This window comes from Balaenoptera physalus (genome assembly GCF_965194825.1).
Source record: "Balaenoptera physalus genome assembly, chromosome: 13".
NCBI classification, from domain to species: Eukaryota; Metazoa; Chordata; class Mammalia; order Artiodactyla; family Balaenopteridae; genus Balaenoptera; species Balaenoptera physalus.
In genome coordinates, this window is record NC_138892.1 from 58,922,639 (window position 1) to 58,943,563 (window position 20,925).

Sequence of the window (20,925 nt, forward strand, 5' to 3'; positions counted from 1 at the left end):
GGGGGCGGACTCTGGGCCTTTCTTCCCCTTCTGATTTTCCCCCTCCCCCCTTTTCTCCCGTTCCGGGTTTGGTTCCCCCCTTTTCTCCCCCTCTCCCCCCTCCTTCCCAAGCCCCTTTCCCCTCCCCCGCCCCAGTCCCCCCTACTCCCCCGCCCTGGGCCCCGGGGAAACCCCGGCCAAGAAGAGTCCGCCCCCAGAAGCGCGCCGCCGCCGGCCGTCGGGGCCGAGCCGCAGCCGAGCGGCCGTGAGCCCGGGCGGCGGGCGGAAACGCGGGCGCTCTCCCCGCTACGGCCCGCGTGAGGTGAGGCCACCTCCCGGCCAAGGGGGCGGGCAGCGCGGGCGGCCCGTGGGGAGGAGGCGTGGCGGCCGCGCGGGCTGCCGGGCGGGCGGAGGCCCCCGGTCTGGGTCCCCGCGCTGGTACTTCCCGGACCCGCGGGCGGTGGGTCAGGGCCCGAGCCTCCCGTGAAGGACGGCCCCGAGGCCAGAGACGCCCCAAGTGTGCTCGGGGAGCGCAGGCGAGAAGCGAGGGGCGCGGGGCTGAGGGTGTGGGGCTGGCGCCACCTGTGGCCTGTGCGGTGGGACCTAAAAACTGTTGCGCCCTTGCGGTGCTCGGGGGTGACTAGCTCCATGTGTTTCTTGGGTCTCCGTTTTCCTTTGAGCCTTGGAAAAATGGGAGGGAAAGGTGTTGGAGTGTTTCAGATTATGCTGGTGTCCGAGTTCATTGGACAGAGATTTGAGTTGGAACGTACAGGGAGATGGTTCTGGAGCTTAAAAGTTGGGCCTACGCTAAGCTCGTAACTAACTCTTGAGGCTCTGAAAACTCTTCTCGATTTCGGTTACCTGTAGAACCCAAAATTTCAACGTTTGTGACCATTAGCCTAGTAAGTCCACAGAATATTTATTCACTCAAAGTGAATTGTTCTTGGATAATGATGAGAAATGATCGAATAACAGTCCCAGAGGTTCATTAAATCAAAGGGAGGTGTTGGAAATTTTAAATTCAGCTCTCAGTTGGATGAATGTCCTTTTATATATATATATTTTCAAAGAGACTTAACCAAAATTGAGACGCCTGAGCCCTGTCTATGTTGGTAGGCAGCATGGAGACTGGGGAGGAGGGAGGTGACAGGTTCCACTTCAGGAATGTCACACATTCCTTGCCTTTTTATTGTATTTTTGGATAGTCAAATTGGCACTTGAATCAGTTGTTTATGGCTCCTCTTTCTTCCTAATGCTTTTTTTTTTCACCTCTCGTTTTATTTCTCCTGTTTTTTCCCCCCCTTTTTGGAGTCTGGGACATCAAGACTGAAATGGCTTAAATAGTGGTGGAAGGTGGTAGTAGTTAGTCCATTCAGTTCACTTTTAGTTGTATTTTTCCTCCCTATTGCAGTTCTCCACAGGGTTGAGAGAACAGAGAATCTTTCTTGAAGGTCTGATGAACTGTCAGCGAAAGTTGTATTTCAGAGTTTAAGTTCCAGTTTCGCGTCCACTCTAGGATCTACACTGTAGATCTTCAATTTAAAACAAAAATTAAAAAACTTGCACATATAAGAATAGGGTGCCTGATTTTTTTAAATTGAAAGAAGTCTGAAGAGGAGTTGGTTACCTTCCTCTATCAGAATAAAAATCAGAGACTTTACAGTCGTCTTTAAAGTCCAAGATATGTAGCAACCTCCTCCCCCGCCCCCTCCCCCCCCCCCCCCCCCCCCCGCCCCAAACATATTCACTGGTCTCCGCTCAGTTCCTTGAGCACATCAGGCACACTTCTGCCTCAGCAGCTGGCACTTGGGTCTTCATGGATCACCTTTTCCGTGTAAACCTGCATAGCCTTGTGCCCTCACCTTCAGGGCTTTACTCAAATAGAGGGCTTCACTCTAACAGTGACATTTCTTCAGCTATCTATATTGCAAAGCCATTCCTCCACATATATTTACATAACTTCCTATCCCATTTTGCTTTATTTTCCTCCTTACCCCTTATCAACCTATAACATACTATACATATTTAGTCTCCCGCATTAGAGTGTAAGTTTCATGAGGTTTAGATGGTCTTGTTTTGTTAGTTGCTGTATCCTCAGCCCTTAGTATAGCCCTTGATATGCAGTAGGTGCTCAACAAATTTATTGATTGAATAGGTAAAGAAGAGGTTTTTTTTTTTAAAGATTTATTTGTTTTATTTTTATTTTTGGCTGTGTCGGGTCTTAGTTGCGGCACAGGGGGGGATCTTCGTTGAGGCATGCGGGCTCTTGGTTGTGGTGTGTGGGCTTCTCTCTAGTTGTGGCGTGCGGGCTCCAGGGTGCGTGGGCTCTGTAGTTGTGGTGCACAGCTTCCAGAGCGCGTGGGCTCTAGTTGAGGCGTGCGAACTCGGTAGCTGTGGCACACAGGGTTAGTTGCCCCGTGGCATGTGGGATCTTAGTTTCCTGACCAGGGTTCAAACCCGCGTCCCCTGTGTTGTAAGGCAGATTCTTTACCACTGAACCACCAGGGAAGTCCCCAAGAAGAGGAGTTTTATTCTTGAACTCTCTCATTGTCATAAATGAGAGACACGTATTTCCACTAGGATTTTGTAAGGTATTTACTGGAAGAACTTGAGTTTTTTTGTGTGTGAGTTCTTGCCACGTTTCTGTTTTGACAGAAGTCTTGTGCTTTCAGGTCATTGAGTGAAAGCACTTTGAAGGCAGAGAGGATGGAGTGTGGTGTTGGTGGTCTCCGAGGAAGATTATCTCAGATTTCATGTGGCTAGAATTTTTACTGTTTCAGGCTCTTGCCTTGAGGTTTGTTCACATCTCTGATGAGACGAACATCACCATCCTTACCTCTTTGGCCTCAGAGAACTGAGTAGGCTGGTTCCACTTTGAATTTTTCAGTACACTGAAGATGTTAATATTTATGGTCTGGGCTGTATGGGTTAGATTTTTTTCCCCCATTCATGTGGAGACAGTTGAGCTTGAAAACTTGGAAGAATAGCTTTCTTTAACAATGGTGGAGTGTTCGGTTTTGGGGAACATCTGATCCTTTTTTCTACAAATCCATTTGTGGGGTCATTTTTAGCAACTAAATTATATTAAGTTTGAGGGTAAAAAGAGCAGGCCCCCTGAGTTGTGTGGTTTATCCCTCATTTATTTTTTCCTTTCTCATTTCTTGATTGGTATATTTGTTACCTTCATTGATCTTCTGGCTAGAGTGGCCTGGATGAGATTTCTCTTTGGGGCAGTCCTGGCAACTGTTTTCCAACTTAGGAAGGCAAAGCGGGCGAGGTAGTGCTTTTAACACTTTGTAGGAATGCTGGTTGCAAAGCTAGGTTTTTGCTTAAACTTTTGCCAGGACATTGAAAGCTTCCAGGCCCATGAGAGAACGGTTTGAGTGGGAAGTGGGAGTGGGAGAATTGGGGAACTTGTATCTATTGGACTGGATCTGGTTCAGTTATTATTATTGTAAAGAGGTATATTCTCATTTTGTGAATAATTCCTGACATAATTTTGGCACATTAATAAAGGCTTCTACCTCATTTCTCTTGTCTCTTTTAAAATCCTTTCACAAAGTTTCTGAGAAGTCTTTCTCAGGACCCAGAGACATTCAAACATCTCTATGCCATGTTCTCACCTCTTAGAGATAAATACTGTACTGAGTACTGACAATGTTTCAGTATAGGTAATGGTTTCTGAATGATGCATTGCTTATTCCTGTACCAGATCTCTTCATGAACTCAAGGAAAGCTTTCAGGAAAAAGCAGATTTTGAGGAAGGGATAAAAAGTGTTGCATTTTGGTTACATGGTCCCAGGAAGTACAGAGGAGAGAATTTTGTGAAATTCTGTGTCTGTGTGTATTTGTCTGTGTGTGTGTGTGTGTGTGTGTGTGTGTGTGTTTTGTTTTGTTTTTTTCCCCCTATGCCTACTTGTAAGATGGGATAAAGGACTCTGGGTGTCCCTCTGTGGAATGTGCTGCCAACTTATAAGTAGGAAAAATAACTGGACTCATGGCTTGAATATGTGTGCATGAATACAGTTGGTGGGTCTAATTTTAGAGATATTCTTCATACACAGTGGCTTTAGTATTTTCCTTCAGCTGTATCCTTTTCACTGTCTGTAGAAAACATGCCACTTAATTGTCTTTTAGTGGTTACCTTTTGTTCTTACCATGATTGTCACTTTAGCAGTGTAGCACTTGTTCCATCTCTCCAATAAAGTTACTCTGTCCATTCCTTCTTAAGTTTTTTTTTTTTTTTTTTTTTTTGTTGGCTGCGCTGGGTCTTTGTTGCTGCACGCAGGCTTTCTCTCGTTGTGGTGAGCGGGGGCTACTCTTCGTTGTGGTGCGCGGGCTTCTCATTGCAGTGGCTTCTCTTGTGGCGGAGCACGGGCTCTAGGTGCGCGGGCTTCAGTAGTTGTGGCGCACAGGCTCAGTAGTTGTGGCTCGCGGGCTCTAGAGCACAGGCTCAGTAGTTGTGGCGCACGGGCTTAGTTGCTCCATGGTATGTGGGATCTTCCTGGACCAGGGAATGAACCTGTGTCCCCTGCGTTGGCAGGTGGGTTCTTAACCACTGTGCCACCGGGGAAGTCCCCCTTCTTAAGTTTGAATTTATTTCTGAAAACAGATATAGATAGGAAAGATTTCTTAACCTTGATCTGTTTTAACTCCTCTTTGAGTTCCCTTAGATTTCCTTAGTGTGTATCTATTTTCTCTAACACTTAAAAAAAATTGGTGTTGAAAGCCCTAAGTACAATAATCTGCAGTGGTTTCATCATTTTTACTTAGGTGGTATGAAAGGAAAGATTCTGGGATGTTTCCTAAATCCAGGTGTTCTTTTTGCTTTTCTTCTTTTTTTTTTTTAATATTTATTTATTTCTTTGGCTGCACTGGGTCTCAGTTGCGGCATGTGGGAACTTTGTTGCGGCATGCGGAATCCCTTAGTTGTGGCATGTGGGCTCTTAGTTGCGGCATGTGGACTCTTAATTGTGGCATGCATGTGGGAGCTAGTTTCCTGACTAAGGATAGAACCCAGCCCCCTTGCATTGGGGGCGTGGAGTCTTTACCACTGGACCACCAGGGAAGTCCCCTTTTTTTGCTTTTCTGCAAGATCTCTTATGAGTTGTTCAGTCCAGTTGTTTGAACCTATACTGGGAAAGCTGTTTCAGTTTTCTAGTTTTGACAGTAAGTTTCCCAGAGTACTTAACTGTGCTTTTAAAAAAAGAACTGATCAGATTGGGAACCCCAGCCTTGAGATGAGAGAGAGAATGAGGAAAAAAGGTAAAAAAGCCTCAGGCAGTCATGTCTCCCAATAGTCAAAACACTTTTGGTATTTTTAAAGGACTCATTTTATTCTATTCCTCCTTAGTTTGTATACCACAAGAAAACAAAAAATCTTTTCGGTCCCTTTAACTGCTTGCTTGCTTTTCTAAATTGTCAAAGACTTTGATTTTTCCTGGGAGGTACTTTTCAGGCCTTTCCCAGTATTTTCTTGGGGAAAAAAAATGAAGCTAGTGGTTAAATGCTTTTGTAAGGTCTCTTCCCTGACTTAGCCCAATGCTCTAAAGGCGTTAATAATGTGTTTTGCAGCTTGTTTTTGGTTTTCATTGAAGACCTCAAAATTTTTTGCAGGCAAGTAAAAACTATAGGTTTGCACCTACGCAGTTACTCAGGTCCCAAAAGATCTCAGCTTAAGTCCTTATCCTGTAGAGCTAGAAGTGTAAAGATAAGTGAGGTAATCAGCAGGGTTTAAAATAACTCAGTTTCTTTCTCTTTTTTTTAAAATAAAATTAATTTTTATTGAAGTATAGTTGATTTACAGTGTTGTGTTAGTTTCTGCTGTACCGTAGAGTGAATCAGTTATACATATATCCACTCTTGTTTAGATTCTTTTCCCATATAGGTCATTACAGAGTATTAGGTAGAGTTCCCTGTGCTATATAGTAGGTTCTTATGAGTTACCTATTTTATATATAATAGTGTGTGTATGTCAATCCCAGCCTCCCAATTTATCCCTTCCCCCTCTTTCCCACTTGGTAACCATAAGTTTGTTTTCTACATCTGTGACTCTATTTCTGTTTTGTAAATAAGTTCATTGGACCCTTTTTTTTAGATTCCACATATAAACATATGATATTTGTCTTTCTGTGTCTGACTTACTTCACTCAATATGACAATCTCTGGGTCCATCCATGTTGCTGCAGATGGCATTATTTTGTTCTTTTTTATGGCTGAGTAATATTCCATTGTATATATGTACCACATCTTCTTTATCCATTCCTCTGATGATGGACATTTAGATTGCTTCCATGTCTTGGCTATTGTTAATAGTGCTGCAGTGAACACTGGGGTGCATGTATCTTTGTGACTTATGGTTTTCTCCAGGTATATGCCCAGGAGTGGGATTGCTGGGTTTATTTTAGTTTTTTAAGGAACCTCCATACTGTTCTCTGTAGTGGCTGTACCAATTTACATTCGCACCAACAGCGTAGGAGGGTTCCCTTTTTTCTGCACCCTCTCCATCATTTTTTGTTTGTAGATTTTTTGATGATGGCCACTCTGACCGGTATGAGGTGATACTTCATTGTAGTTTTGATTTGCATTTCTCTAATAATTAGATGATGTTGAGCATCTTTTCATGTTCTTTTTAGCCATCTGTATGTCTTCTTTGGAGAAATGTCTGTTTAGATCTTCTGCCCATTTTTAAAAAAATTTATTTATTTATTATTTATTTTTGGCTGTGTTGGGTCTTTGTTGCTGCGCGTGGGCTTTCTTTAGTTGCGGCGGGCGAGGGCTACTCTTAGTTGCGGTGTGTGGGCTTCTCATTGCAGTGCCTTCTCTTGTTGCAGAGCATGGGCTCTAGGCGAGCGGTCTCAGTAGTTGTGGCTCACGGACTCTAGAGCACAGGCTCAGTAGTTGTGGCGCATGGGCTTAGTTGCTCTGTGGCATGTGGGAATCTTCCCGGACCAGGGCTCGAACCCGTGTCCCCTGCATTGGCAGGCGGATTCTTAACCTCTGTGCCACCAGGGAAGTCCCTCTTCTGCCTGTTTTTTGATTGAGTTGTTTGTTTTTTCGATATTGAGCTGCATGGCTGTTTACGTATTTTGGAGATTAATCCCTTGTTGGTTTCCTCATTTGCAAATATTTTCGCCCATTCTGAGGGTTGTCTGTTTTGTTTACAGTTTCCTGTGCTATGCAAAACCTTCTAAGTTTAATAAAATAGTTTATTTCTAATTGATATTTATTGGTTGTGAGTCTGTAGTGGGAAAAGAAAGAGAAAAAGCTGGTTTGCAGACTAGTCAAGTGCTATCTTGATCTTTTGGAGGTAATTTTGCTCCCACTATTAGTCTTCCATACAATTCTTGTCTAGTGTACAGAATAGAGATAGACTTTTAACATTATTAGCTAGTTTCCTTTGCCACTTGATTCGTTATCTTCCATGTATGGATGTTTTTGGTATATTTCATGTCGATAACAACATTTGTGCCTCAGTGTTTATTATTAATAATGATCAAAACCATATTTCATATCTGCAAAGCACTTTTCTCTTTCTTAAAAGCTGATCGGACCTTAAAGTGGTCAACATTCATATTAAAAGACTAGATTTTCCAGGTATGCAGTTCATATTTTTGTGGGGGCTGCGTTTTTGTTGGATGTGCCGGTTGTAAGAATTTGTGCGTGGTTTTGGCACAGGAGCAGCATTATGGGGAATACTTCCTTGGAGAAGGGTGGTTCAGACTTGTGTAAGGTTTATAACAGAACTAGGAGGAAAGTAATCAAGGCAGTGACAATCCAAACTTAATAAGGGATACATTTGAAATACATTTTTTCTCCCTATACTCACAAATTATATTTTCTCCTTTTTGATTCTGTGGGAGAAGGGAAGAAGAAGATCTAGGACTAGTAACCAGCTGATAACTTCTAGGAAACAATGTGCTATGGATGGGTAACAGGTGAATATACACATCTACGAGAAGTGGTCACTTAGTGTTTCTAATACTATTGGTGGAGCAGCTCCCAGCATCCATCAAAATCAATGGGAAGAACATGGTGGGCCTTGTTAATCTAACGGACTCCTTTTCATCCTTATCTTAATTCAGGTTTTCTGGCGTGTTTGTCATATTGACCCTTCTCTTTCTTGAAATGTTTCAGTGATACTACTTTCTTTTCCACTTGCATTCCTGGCTCTTTTTCTCCTGCTCATCCCTTAAATATGTGTTTTCCGTAAGGTTACTGTCGTATTCTCCCCTTTTACTTCTGATTCTTAAACCTTAAAGGCATAAGCATCTCTTGGAGAATTTAAGAATGTGGCTTACAAAAGCCTTCATGATCTCGCCTCTGCCAGCTGCTCTGACTTACCTGGTACCACACTTTCCTGTTCTTACTATTGCTTCACTAAATTTCTCTGTTTTATTTTCTCCATAGCACTTAACACTATCTTAAGTTATCTTGTTTGTTTTCTTGCCTGTAGTCTGGCCATGCCTAGAACTCAAAACCTATGGGACAGGGACCTTGTTTATTTTATATCTGTTATATTCCTAATGCCTAGAATAGTCCCTCAATACACATTTATGGAATGAATGAATGAAATGTGTGTTCCTGGGCTTATCCCCAGAGATTTTTGACTTAGTAGGCTTGGGATGGAGCCCAGGAGTTTGTATTTTAACAAACATTCCAGGTGTTTGTGATGTCTCTGGTCAGTTGTCTTGGATGACATTTAGAAGAACATTGTTCTATTTGTCAGTCTCATCCACCCTGATGGCTTCACTTGGCATCTGTTATAAGCTGGCAATTTGTGAGTCTGTCTCCAGTTCTGATCTCTTACCTGAGCTCTAGGCTCATTTATTCAGTGGTCTCTTGAACATCTCCATTTGACTGTTACACAGCACCTCAGACTCAACATGCCCACAGCAGAAATAATTTTTCCATGGAAATCTGTTCTTTCTGAGTTCTTTTTTCTTTGAATCATACTACCTAGTTGCATAAGCCAGAAACCTGGATGTCATACTTGAATCCTTCTTACTCTTTAATATCCAGTAATCATAAGTTAAGTAGCCTCTTATCTCTGCAGTTTCTCTTGAATCTTTTTCTTTTTTTTTTTTAATTTATTTATCTTATTTATTTTTTTATTTTTGGCTGCGTTGGGTCTTCATTGCTGTGCGTGGGCTTTCTCTGGTTGCGGTGAGCAGGGCCTACTCTTCGTTGCGGTGTGTGGGCTTCTCACTGTGGTGTCTTCTCTTGTGGAGCACGGGTTCTAGGTACGCGGGCTTCAGTTGTGGCACGTGAACTCAGTAGTTGTGGCTCGCGGGCTCTAGAGCGCAGGCTCAGTAGTTGTGGTGCACGGGCTTTGTTGCTCTGCGGCATGTGGGATCTTCTCGGACCAGGGCTCGAACCTGTGTCCCCTGCATTGGCAGGCAGATTCTTAACCACTGTGCCACCAGGGAAGCCCATATATAGTTTTAAAATCTGGCTGCTTTATCTCACCTGCCTTACATTTTGCTGTTTTCCCTTTGCTTTCAGGGTTAGGCTTCAGCTACAGATGAATTACTTGTTCTTTCACCTTCCCTGTTGTCACACCTTGCTGCCCTGGGGTATACCATTGTTTCAGCTGGACGCCTCTCCACCGGAAAACCACAGAAACCTTCCTTCATTTAGGTGTAATGTTCTGGAACCCTTCAGGGCATCCCCAAAACTCTCATTTTGTCTGCCTCTCTTGGACCAGTTTCCACAAAGCTGGGTTCCTCTTTGTCTTTACCATGTTTACCTCTGTACATTCCATTCTAAGTTTTCTGCTCACACTGAAGTTAAATTTGCTAGGATCGTGATCTCTCCAGTGCCAGAAGAGCTCTAGAGCATGTGATTTTTGGCTTATTCCTCTACTAGCTGTAAGGAAAAGAGAAGGAAAGAAAAATAATTAGATAATTTGAGGCATATGTTCTAGAGGTCTGTGTCTAGATTGTGATTTTGTCAGTTTTTTTTTTTTTGGGCGCATCACGCGGGATCTTAGTTCCCCGACTAGGGATTGAACCCGTGCACCCTGCAGTGGAAGCACAGAGCCCTAACAATTGGACCACCAGGGAATTCCCTTTGCCAGTTGTTTTGCCCCTCCTAGCTAACACTGTACCCAAGAGAGATCATTGTTAGAGTCTTGATTTGGGGCAGAGCTATACTAAAGCCAACAACTGAAATCCTGAACTAAGTTTTTGCCCTATACTAAGGCCAACAACTGAAATCCTGAACTAAGTTGTGCCTGTACTACCAAAGTTTTACCTTTATCATGGTATCTTCAGCCTTAAATTAGTTATCCCCCTTTCCAGTTCTCCTTATTTTCCCTTCAGAGTTATTTGGTTTAAAATTTATTCTTTGTGTTTTACTCTCTGTCCTAGCAGTATTTCTTTTTAATTTAGAAAAATTTTTTTTATTTATGGCTGCATTGGGTCTTCCTTTCTGCACGCGGGCTTTCTCTAGTTGCGGTGAGCGGGGGCTACTCTATGTTGTGGTGCGCTGGCTTCTCTTGTTGCGGAGCACGGGCTCTAGGCGCGTGGGCTTCAGTAGTTGTGGCACTCGGGCTCAGTAGTTGTAGCTCACGGGCTTTAGAGCGCAGGCTCAGTAGTTGTGGCACATGGCTTAGTTGCCTTAGCAGTATTTTTGACAGAAAAGAAGAGGAAGACGAAGAGGGTTTGCGCTTGGAGTATTTTCCCTATATGATAGTGCAGAAATATTTTTTCTTTCTTTTTAACTGAATGAGTGTGATGGCTGAAAAATTAAGTGTGATTGACTGATAAGATAGGACTACTGAAAGGAATCAAACCTGTTTAGTTTCTGTGTAGGCTTTGTGAGGGAGTAAAATCAGAGCCAGTGCTTGAGACTTGAATTTTTAACCCTGTTTGAAGTTCTCTGAGGCTGTGCTGAGTTTACCCTCATGAACTCTGCTGAATCAGTGTCTTTATATGTAAAATGGAGTTGTTGGTCTGTTTCCTTTTAGGGTACAGGAAAATTGACTTTTGGAGATATCTCAAGGTTAAATACAGTAATACTTCCTGATACATTTACTCATTTAAAATGTAAACACTTGAGATTGAAGCTGCGCTTAATGAATTCTTAGGCGAGCTTCAGTATTTTACTTCACCTGTAGTTAGTAGATAATACAGAAGAGAGACAAAAAGGTATCTACAGATATTAATGAGCACACTTTCCATGTAGCTGGGATGTATTTACATCTGTTTGGTGGCCACAGTCAGCAAGCATAGCCTACCTCACAGAAGGACGGTCTACATTAAACATGATCAAATTACTAGTCTCTAAATAATGTTCTCCAGTGCTGTTAGGTAACAGAACAGCATTGAAGTTATATTGGCAGAGATAAAATGGTGCTTTATTTCTGTGTGCTTTATTTTTCTCTTTTTTTTCCTTTTTCTCTTTGGAATTAACATTGCTTTCATAAATGTTTTTCTGCCTATTAGTTTCTTATAGGTTGGGAAATAGCAATTGTCTTTTCAGTTTAGCAGTCTGACTGGATTCAGCTATAGGATCTGTTCAGATCCATAATGTGTTTTAGGCCATGAGTCTCTTCTGTTCTCTCTGTTCTGTCCTCTCCTTTACTGTTGACTTGTGCTTTGCTCATTTCCCGCAGTAGGGGACACAAATTTAGCCATACGCACACACGTACACACGCAGTCTGCCACCTGAGGCCCTCTGAAAAGATTATAGATTTTCAATTAAGAATTACAGGCATTCACTTGCCACTGTTTCATCTTACCAACCCAGCTTTTGCTTTGGTGCACTATGAGCCTGTCATACAGTACTAGCTTAGAAATCGGAGAAACTCAGTTTATTATTAGTCTTTGTTAAAATAAACATCACCTATATGTTTTCTTTCCAGGACAGTTCTTTGTTAGAAGGTCTTCTCTTAGTTTCTCTTTCTTCTCCATTTTTACAATAGAAAGTGATCTTCAAGGCAGGTAATACCTCAAGAAAATTTATGGAAAGAGCAACTTACTCATTTACTCAAACATTTAATAGGTGCCCGTTTCTTGGTTAGATATTGTGTTATATGCTAAAGATACCAAGGTAGATGCGACATTGTCCCTATTGTCAAGGAGCTCGTGTTTTATTTTTATAGATTACAAAAGAGTAAATAAATTACAAGGTTATGAGTGTTACAAGGTGGTAATAAAATGTAATATGAAAGCAGGAGGAAGAATGCTTAATTCTAAATAACAGTTTCAGATTCAACTTTTCAGAGAAGGTGAAGTTTGAATTGAGTCTCAGTGGATTCATTAATTCAACTAGCATATGAATAGTTACGAAGTATTAGGTGCTGGGGGTGTAAAAAAACAAGACATAATCCTTACCTTCAAAGAACTTAGAGAAGTCAGTCAGGATACTGCAGGCTGATGAACTCTTAGCTAGAGGAATGCACAAAGTGCTTTGGAAGTACAATGGAGATCTGGAAAGACTTTCTGTCAGGGGGTTATGAATCTTGAAGGGCCAACAAGAGTTAACCAGGTAGACAGGTATAAGGAAGAGAGCTACCTGTAGGGGAGGAACTACCTACATAAACGGTGGAGGTGTAGAGCAGAGCAGCATGATGCCTTTGACAAACTTCAAGGACAGGATATGCCTACACATGGGATGTTTGTGGGAATTATTTATAGAAAAGGCTAGAAAGGTAGGGGCTTTTTTTTTAAATATATTGAATTTTTAAAAATTAATTTATGGCTGTTTTGGGTCTGTGTTGCTACGCCTGGGCTTTCTCTAGTTGTGGCGAGCAGGGGCTACTCTTCGTTGTGGTGGCTTCTCTTGTTGCGGAACACGGGCTGTAGGCGCACGGGCTTTAGTAGTTGTGACGCGCAGCCTCAGTAGTTGCGGTGCACAGACTCTAGGGCGCATGTGCTCAGTAGTTGTGGCTTTTGGGCTCTAGAGCTCAGGCTCAGTAGTTGGGGTGCACAGGCTTAGTTGCTCCACGGCATGTGGGATCTTCCCGGACCAGGGATCAAACCCGTGTCCCCTGCATTGGAAGTGCAGAGTCTTTTTTTTTTTTTTTTCATAGTTAATAACTTTTTTTTGTTTTATTCTGCATTTCACATATGACAGTCCCAAACCCAACACATGGTTTTGTTTTCTGCCTTTCTTATTCTCTCAGCATCTATGTCAACACATTTTTTCCCAACAGCATATGCAATCTGATCCTTATCTGGTGGGTATACAGAGGCCCTCAAAGATCCTGGCTCTCCAGCATGGGAACCTGAGTCCTTCCTTTCGACTACACCCACGTCTGTCTGTGCTGGGGGTCTGCCTCGGTCCCATCACCCTCGAGGTGTCCTTAGGCCAGTAACGCCAAACATGTTATGTGCCAACTCTGAATAAATACGGGGGGCTGCCTGGAGCCCAGGGTTGAAGGTAAGATGGCAGGCTGTGTCTGGGTTCCATTACAAAGAATGCTGTGCTTGACTGGCAATGCCTGTGATGGTAACACCCACTAGACATGTCTGGAATGGGGATATTGGGAGAAGAGGCTACATGCTGGCCACAGGTTTAGAAAGGGACAAGGTGTACGTTCCATCCTTGCCTTAGGTGGTTGTTCTGTTTCCCAGGCTGTGTTGTCTCACTGGCCAGGAGGCTGAGGGGGCAGTCTGAAGACCGTGAAGCTGCAGGTGGCTTCCCCAAGCCCTGGATGGGAGAGCATAAGCCCCAAGCTAGAGGGAGCTTGGAAGGGCAGCCTGTGCAGGGCCCTACAGGGGTCTATGTGCTGCAGGCCATGCTGGCATTAGCTCCTTGTCCTCTGGAGTCGGTTTCATCCAGGCAAAGCCAGCTGGCTGGCTGTCAAAGAGTCAGATACAACTCGGGGGTAAAACCACTCTTCCATGGCACTTACACAGAAATAACCTTAATCTCTGGATACACTTTCCAAACTAACAATGTTTCTCTTCTATGTGCTACTGAGAAATCAAAATAGAGTAAAAGGACGGTCTTATTTTAATCAGGTTCCAGAATGAGGACATACAGCTTTGAAAAGCACTGTCTCAGCAGATGATGCAAGGATGAGTGTAAAAGAATGTTTCTAGAAAATACCAAAGGCACCAAATATAACCCCAACTTTGCCTTCTGCTTCTCCTTGATGCCACTCCATACCCCAGGAGGGGAGGCTACTTTGTCCAGCTGACTTTGGGAATGTCATAGTGCTCCGTGAGTGTGTCCAGGTGTCTGTTGAAGTCCTCTACTCTCTGCTTGTGGGTTTTGGACGCTTTCTTCAGGATCCTTTCCATTTGCCGCTTTTCCTGCATCTTCTCGAAGGCCGCCTGGGCCGGTGTCCGTTTGTCCAGGCCGCGCCGCTTCTCCTCCTCGTTCTTTTTGCTTGTTCCCATCGCTTCCAGCAGTTTTGCCTTGTCTTTGTCCTTCTTTTTCTTCTTCCGCTTAGTCACTCCGAGCTCTGCCACGCCTTTCAGCTTCAGGGGCGCCTTCTGGACCTGCTCGTAGGCCTCCATGGCGCCCGGCTGACGTCCGGAACGTAAAAAGCGAAGTGCAGAGTCTTAATCACTGGACCACCAGAGAAGTCCCAAGGAAGAGATTTTTAAGATGAGAGACTTGAGCTTATTTATATGTTCGGGGAATTAGCAAAAGACATTAGAGAGGGGTGATAATGGAGTGAAATTCTTTCCTTTATTAAGATAGAGGAAAAGGTCAAGAAGGGGTGGGGACAAATGTTTGGTAACTGAACAAAGGAATTTGAGGGAGCTCCTACCTTAAAGCCCTGATATTCCTTGTGATCTAGGAGACTTATCCTTTTGGGTTAGGGGGCTAGTGTGTTCCAATAAAGAGCATTGGCAAAATAGGGTCCTTGAGAAGAGACAGAAATTTGAATAGCTGTTGAGAAAATGGGAGGGACAGTTGCCAAGTGGTTTGTTTGGCTAGGCAGACAGAGGTAGGGTGGGGTGGTATAGGGTGGGAATGCATTTCAAGCAGATAGACTAGCCTGGGCAAAGACTCAGGAGTATTAAAAACTATGGTATGTATGGAGAGGTAGCATTATTTTGAATGGCTGGAGAGAATGTATATAGAGCCTAATTTTGCGGTAGGCTTTAAGAGGTATATTAAGGACTTTGGAATGTTTTGAGGCAAAAACGAACCTCTGAAGATTTTCATCAGAGAAATGGAATGATTGTTTTATAAAGGTAACTCTGGTAGCACTTTGGAAAAATACAGGGGATTTAGAGTGGAGGGAGAGACACTTGTTAGGGGGCTGTTGTAGTAGTGCAGAAGATGTTGAAATCAGGATAGAGATGGGTATGATGGGTAAGAAACAACCCCCAAATCTTAATAGCTTGAAACAATGGTTTATTTCTCACTCACACTACGTGTTCATCAAGGATAGGTTAGAGATTTTAGTTATTCAGGGATAAAGGCTGATAGGCCAACAGAGCAATCATCGTGGACATAGCCAATTGCTCTGCTGGAGGCAAAAAAGAACTCTGGACGTCTTGTCCCATTAACTAAATTCTCTGCCTATCAGTGATGGGAGTGGAGAAGAGAGGACAGGAGCTGAGAAGATCAAGTGGATCCAGGAGATGGTGCCAGAGTTTGGAAATTGGCTAAATATGAGAGGTGAGGGAAGTAATTGTGAATAGGTGACTCTCAGTTTCTGTTTTGGGTGACTGGGTGGTGTTACTAACAGAGATAAGAAAGGGGGCAGGTTTTAGGAGCACTTAAAGTAAATATTAACCGACCTAAAGGGAGAAATAGACAGCAATACAATAATAGGGGACCTTAATTCCCCACTTTCATCAATGGATAAATCATGCAGACAGAAAATCAGTAAGGAAACATTGTCCTTAAATGACAAGTTAGACCAGATAGACTTAACACACATGTATAGAACATTCCATCCAAAAGTAACAGAATACACATTCTTCTCAAGTGCACATGGAATATTCTCCAAGATAGAGTATATGTCAGGCATGAAACAAGTCTTAATAAATTTAAGAAGATCGAATCATGTCAAGAATCTTTTCTGACCACAGTGGTGTGAAACTAGAAATCAATGATAAGAGGAAAACTGGAAAATTCATAAACATGTAGAGCTTAAACATATGCTACTGAATAATCAACAGGTCAAAGAAGAAATAAAAAGAGAAAATAAAAAATACCCAGAGACGAATGAAAATGGAAATACAATATACTAAATACAAAACCTATGGGATACAGCGAAAGTAATTCTAAAAGGGAAGTTCATAGTGACAAATGCCTACATTAAGAAATGAGAAAGATTTCAAATAACCTAACTTTACACCTCCAGGAATTAGAAAAAGAAGAACAAGCTAAACCTAATGTAAGTAGAAGGAAGAAAATAAATATCAGAGTAGAAATAAATAAAACAGAGAAACAATAGAAAAGAACAGTGAAACTAGGAGCTAGTTTTTATTTTTTAAAAAAACGATAAAATAGACAAACCTGTAGCTAGACTCACCAAGGAAAAAAGAGGACTCAAATAAAATCAGAAATGAAAGAGGAGATGTTAACACCTGGTACCTCAAGAGACTACTGTGAACAATTATATGCCAACAACTTGGACAGCCTAGAAGAAATGGATAAATTCCTAGAAACATACAACCTACCAGGACTAAGTCATGAAGAAATAGAAAATCTGAGGAATCCCATTAGAAGCATACCTCATTTTACTGAGCTTGGCTTTATTGCGCTTCACAGATGCTGTGATTTTTACAAATTGAAGGTTTGTGACAACCCTGCATTGATCAAGTCTATCAGCCCTATTTTTCTAACAGCATTTGCTTACTTTGTGTCTCCGTGTCACGTTTTGGTAATTCTTGTCATTTTTCAGATTTCTTCATTACTTTTTGTTACAGTGATCTGTGATCAGTGATCTTCCATGTTACTATTATGTTGTTTTGGCATTTTTTAGCAATAAAATATTTTAAAATTAAGGTATGTACATTTTTTTTTTAGACATAATGCTATTTCACACTTAATAGACTACAATATAGTCTAAACATAACTTTCATATGCACTGGGAAGCCAAAAAATTTGTGACTTGCTTTGTTTCGATATTTGCTTTATTACAGTGGTCTGGAGCTGATCCTGCAATATCTCCAAGGTATGCCTGTACTAGTAAAGAGATTGAATCAGTTATCAAAAACCTTCCAACAGACAAAAGTCCAGGGCCAGGTGGCTTCACTGGTGAATTCTACCAAACATTTAAAGAAGAACTAATACCAATCCTTCTCAAACTCCAGATTGATTTTATGAGGCTAGCATAACCTTGATACAAAAACCAGACAAGGACACACTACAAGTAAAGAAAATTACAGGCCAGTATCCCTGATGAATATACATGCAAAAATCCTCAACAAAATATTAGCAAACTGAATTCAACAATACATTAAACGGATCATACACCATAATCAAGTGGGATTTATTTCAGGGATGCAAGGGTGGTTCAACATCTGCAGGTCAATCAGTGTGATACACCCCATTAACAAAATGAGGGATAAAAATCATATGGTCATCTCAATGGTGCAGAAAAAGCATTACAAACAAACTCAACAAAAGTGGGTATAGAAGGAATGTACCTCAACACCATAAAAGCCATATGTTACAAGCCCTCATCTAACATTAAACTCAACTGAAGCTGAAAGCTTTTCCTTGCCACTTTTATTCAACATAATTTTGGTAGTCCTAGTCACTGCAGTTGGGCAAAAAAAGAAATGAGGCATTCAGATCAGAAAGGAAGAAGATTTGCAGATGACATGACATGATATTATATATAGAAGATCCTAAACACTACACCAAAAACTGTTAGAACTAATGAATGAATTCAGTAAAGTTGCAGGATATAAAATCAATATACAGAAATCAGTTGTGTTTTTATACATTAATCACTATCAAAAAGAGAAATTTAAAAAATAATTCCACTTGCGATTGTAGCATAAAGAATAAAATACCTAGGAATAAGTTTAACCAAGGAGGTGAAAGACATGTACACTGAAAACTATAAGACATCAGTGAAAGGAATTGAAGAAGACACAAATAAGTGGAAAGATACTCTCTGCTCATGGATTGGAAGAATTAATACTGTTAAAATGTCCATACCACCCAAAGCAATCTACAGATTCAATGCAATCACTATCAAAATTCCAGTCGCATTTTTCACAGGGAACAAACAATCCTAAAATTTGTGTGGAACCACAAAAGACACCAAATAGCCAAAGAAATCTTGAGAAAGAAGAACAAAACTGAAGGTATGATACGTCCTGATTTCAAACTATATTACAAAGCCATAGTAATCAGAACAGTATGGTATTGGCATAGAAACAGATACATAGATTAATGGAACAGAATAGAGAGCCCAGAAATAAACCCATGCACACATGGTCAATTAATTTATGACAGAGTAGCCAAGAACAAACAATAGGCAAAGGATAATCTCTTCAATGAATGGTGTTGGGAAAACTGGACTACTATATTACACCAGAAACAAAAAATGGCTCAAAATGGATTAAAAGCTTGAACATAAGACCTAAAACCATAAAGCTTGTAGAAAGAAACATAGGGAGTAAGCTCCTTGACATCAGTCTTGGGGATTCTTTGGATTTGACACCAAAAGCAAAGACAGCGAAAGCACAAATGAATAAGTGGGACTATATCAAACTAAAAATCTCTGCACAGCAAGGGAAACCATCAACAAAATGAAAAAGCCTACTATATGGGAGAAAATGTTTACTAATCATATATTCGAAAGAGGTGCAAACTATTATATATAAAAAAAGCTACAAGGATATATGGTACAACACGGAATATAGCCAATATTTTATAATAACTAAATGGAGTATAACCTTGAAAAATTATGAATCACTATATTGTACATCTGTAACTTACATAATATTGTACATAAACTGTACTTCAAAAAAATCATATATTTGAAAAAGGGTTGATACCTGAAATGTATAAAGAACTCATGCAACTCAATAGGAAAAAAACCAATCTGATTAAAAAATGGATAGAGGAACTGAATAGACATTTTTCCAAAAAAGATATACAGATGGCTAACAGGTACATGGAAATGTGCTCATCATCACTAATCATCAGGACAATGCAAATCAAAACCTCAATGAGATGTTAGCTTACACCTGTTAGAATGGCTATTATCAAAAAGATAAGCGATAGTGTTGGTGACAATGTGGAGAAAAGGGAACCCTAGTGCACTGTTGGTGAGAATGTAAATGGGGATAGCCACTATGGAAAGCAGTATGGAAGTTCCTCAAGAAATTAAAAAAATAGAACTACCATGTGACCCAGCAGTCCTACTTCTGGATATATATTTGAAGAAAATGAAATCATTATCTTGAAGAGATACCTGCACCCTGATGTCATTGCAGCATTGTTCCCAGTAGCTAAGACATGGAAACAACCTAGGTGTCCAGCAACGAATTAATGGATAAAGAAAATATGGCTGTATACAGACACACACACACACACACACACACACACACACACACACACACATACAGGAAAAAGAAGGAACTCCTGCTATTTGTGACAGTATAGATAGATTAGATAGATGCACCTTGAGGGCATTATGCTAAGTGAAATAAGTCAGAGAAGAACAAATACTGTATGAGCTCACTTAATGTGGAATCTCACAGCTACAGAGAACAGATTGGTGGTGGCCAAAGGCAGGGAGTGGGGGATGGCTGAAATGGGTGAAGGTGGACAAAAGGGTACAAATTTCCAGTTACATATATATGTTTATACACACACACGTATATAAATAAGTCTTGGGGATGAAATGTACAGCATGGAGACTATAGTAAATACTGTATCGTATATTTGAAAGTTGCTAGCAGAGAAGATCTTAGACATTCTTATTACAAGGAAAAAATTGTGAATATGTCTGGTGATGGATGTTAATTAGACTTGTGATTATTTCACAGTATATACATATATTGAATCATGTTGTATACCTGTAGCTAATATATGTCAATTATATCACTAAAAAAGGGGGATGCAGGTTTCGGCTTAGAGGAGTGTTGGTAAAGTTCACTTTTGGAAAATGTATAGCAGCTAGTTGTCTAAATGAATCTGGAGCTCTACAGAGAAGCAGGGGTATTTAGGTTTTTGGAGTACTCTGTACATGAAGGGTGTTCAGTCCATGATAGGAAATGGGATCATGCAGGGCAAACTTACAGAGTGATAAGAGAGCTGACATGAAGCCCCAGGAAATTCCAGAATGTAAGAGGCACTTCTGGCCTGAGGGCATTGGATTTTAATGTAAAGATTGACATTTTTGGGACCAAGGCAGCCTGTGTCTGTTCGTGACAGGTGACCCTCTATTATTTTGAGGAAGGAGCAAATGTAAGCTGTGAAAAGCTACTGCTTTGACAGGTACTTTAGAGTATGTTAGCTCTGTCATTTGTGCTAATGGTGGATTTATTTTTATTGGTCCTTAGATGGAATGCATTTTAATTCTTTTATTTGAATTTGGATATATTTGGCAATTCACAAAATTTTAATAAAGTTATTATAGCTTATAAGCTAGTTGCCAAGTCAGAGAAAGGCTAAAAATTGGTCCAGTCTCCCCATGTACTTACAGGGCAGTTAAGTGAACAAAGAATGTGATATCACAGAAGTATAATAATAGGACATATTAGATCATTTAATCCTCAGAAGATAGTCCCTATGGAGTAGTACTGTATTATCCCTATTTACAGTTGAGGTTTAGGGAGTGACTTAATCTGTTCAGACTGCTATAACAAAATACTGGGTGGCTCATCAACAAAAATTTATTTCTCACAGTTCTGGAAGCTGAATAGTCCAAGATCAACTATGGTCAGATTCTGCTGAGGGCCCTTGTCCTGGTTAATAGCCAGCATCTTACTGTGTCCTCACATGGTGAAAGGAGCTAGGAATCTCTCTGGAACCTTTTTTATAAGGCAGTAAGCTCATGAC

General features: G+C 41.2%; 2 protein-coding genes across 7 annotated transcripts in view; one reads left to right on the forward strand and one right to left on the reverse strand.

Annotated features, from left to right (window-relative positions):
* Positions 1-143: 143 nt before the first annotated feature.
* R3HDM2 (R3H domain containing 2) overlaps positions 144-20,925 on the forward strand; it is a 146,331-nt gene continuing 125,549 nt past the window's right edge. For 2 of the 6 annotated variants that reach the window (XM_082422228.1, XM_082422225.1), the window contains exon 1: positions 144-301. The gene's annotated coding sequence lies outside the window, so the exon portion shown is untranslated. The remainder of the gene's footprint in view (positions 302-20,925) is intronic. The other 4 variants (XM_082422224.1, XM_082422227.1, XM_082422231.1 and 1 more) reach the window with 3 other exon arrangements.
* Positions 13,016-14,476, reverse strand: LOC309641782 (protein FAM32A). Its single transcript, XM_082422262.1, has one exon. It carries the CDS (start codon positions 14,448-14,450, stop codon positions 14,112-14,114), a length of 339 nt encoding a protein of 112 aa, XP_082278388.1. The 5' UTR covers positions 14,451-14,476; the 3' UTR covers positions 13,016-14,111.

Bases quoted from the DNA above. Each gene is read 5' to 3' on its own strand.
- LOC309641782 (XM_082422262.1), bottom strand. From the start codon at position 14,450: ATGGAGGCCTACGAGCAGGTCCAGAAGGCGCCCCTGAAGCTGAAAGGC.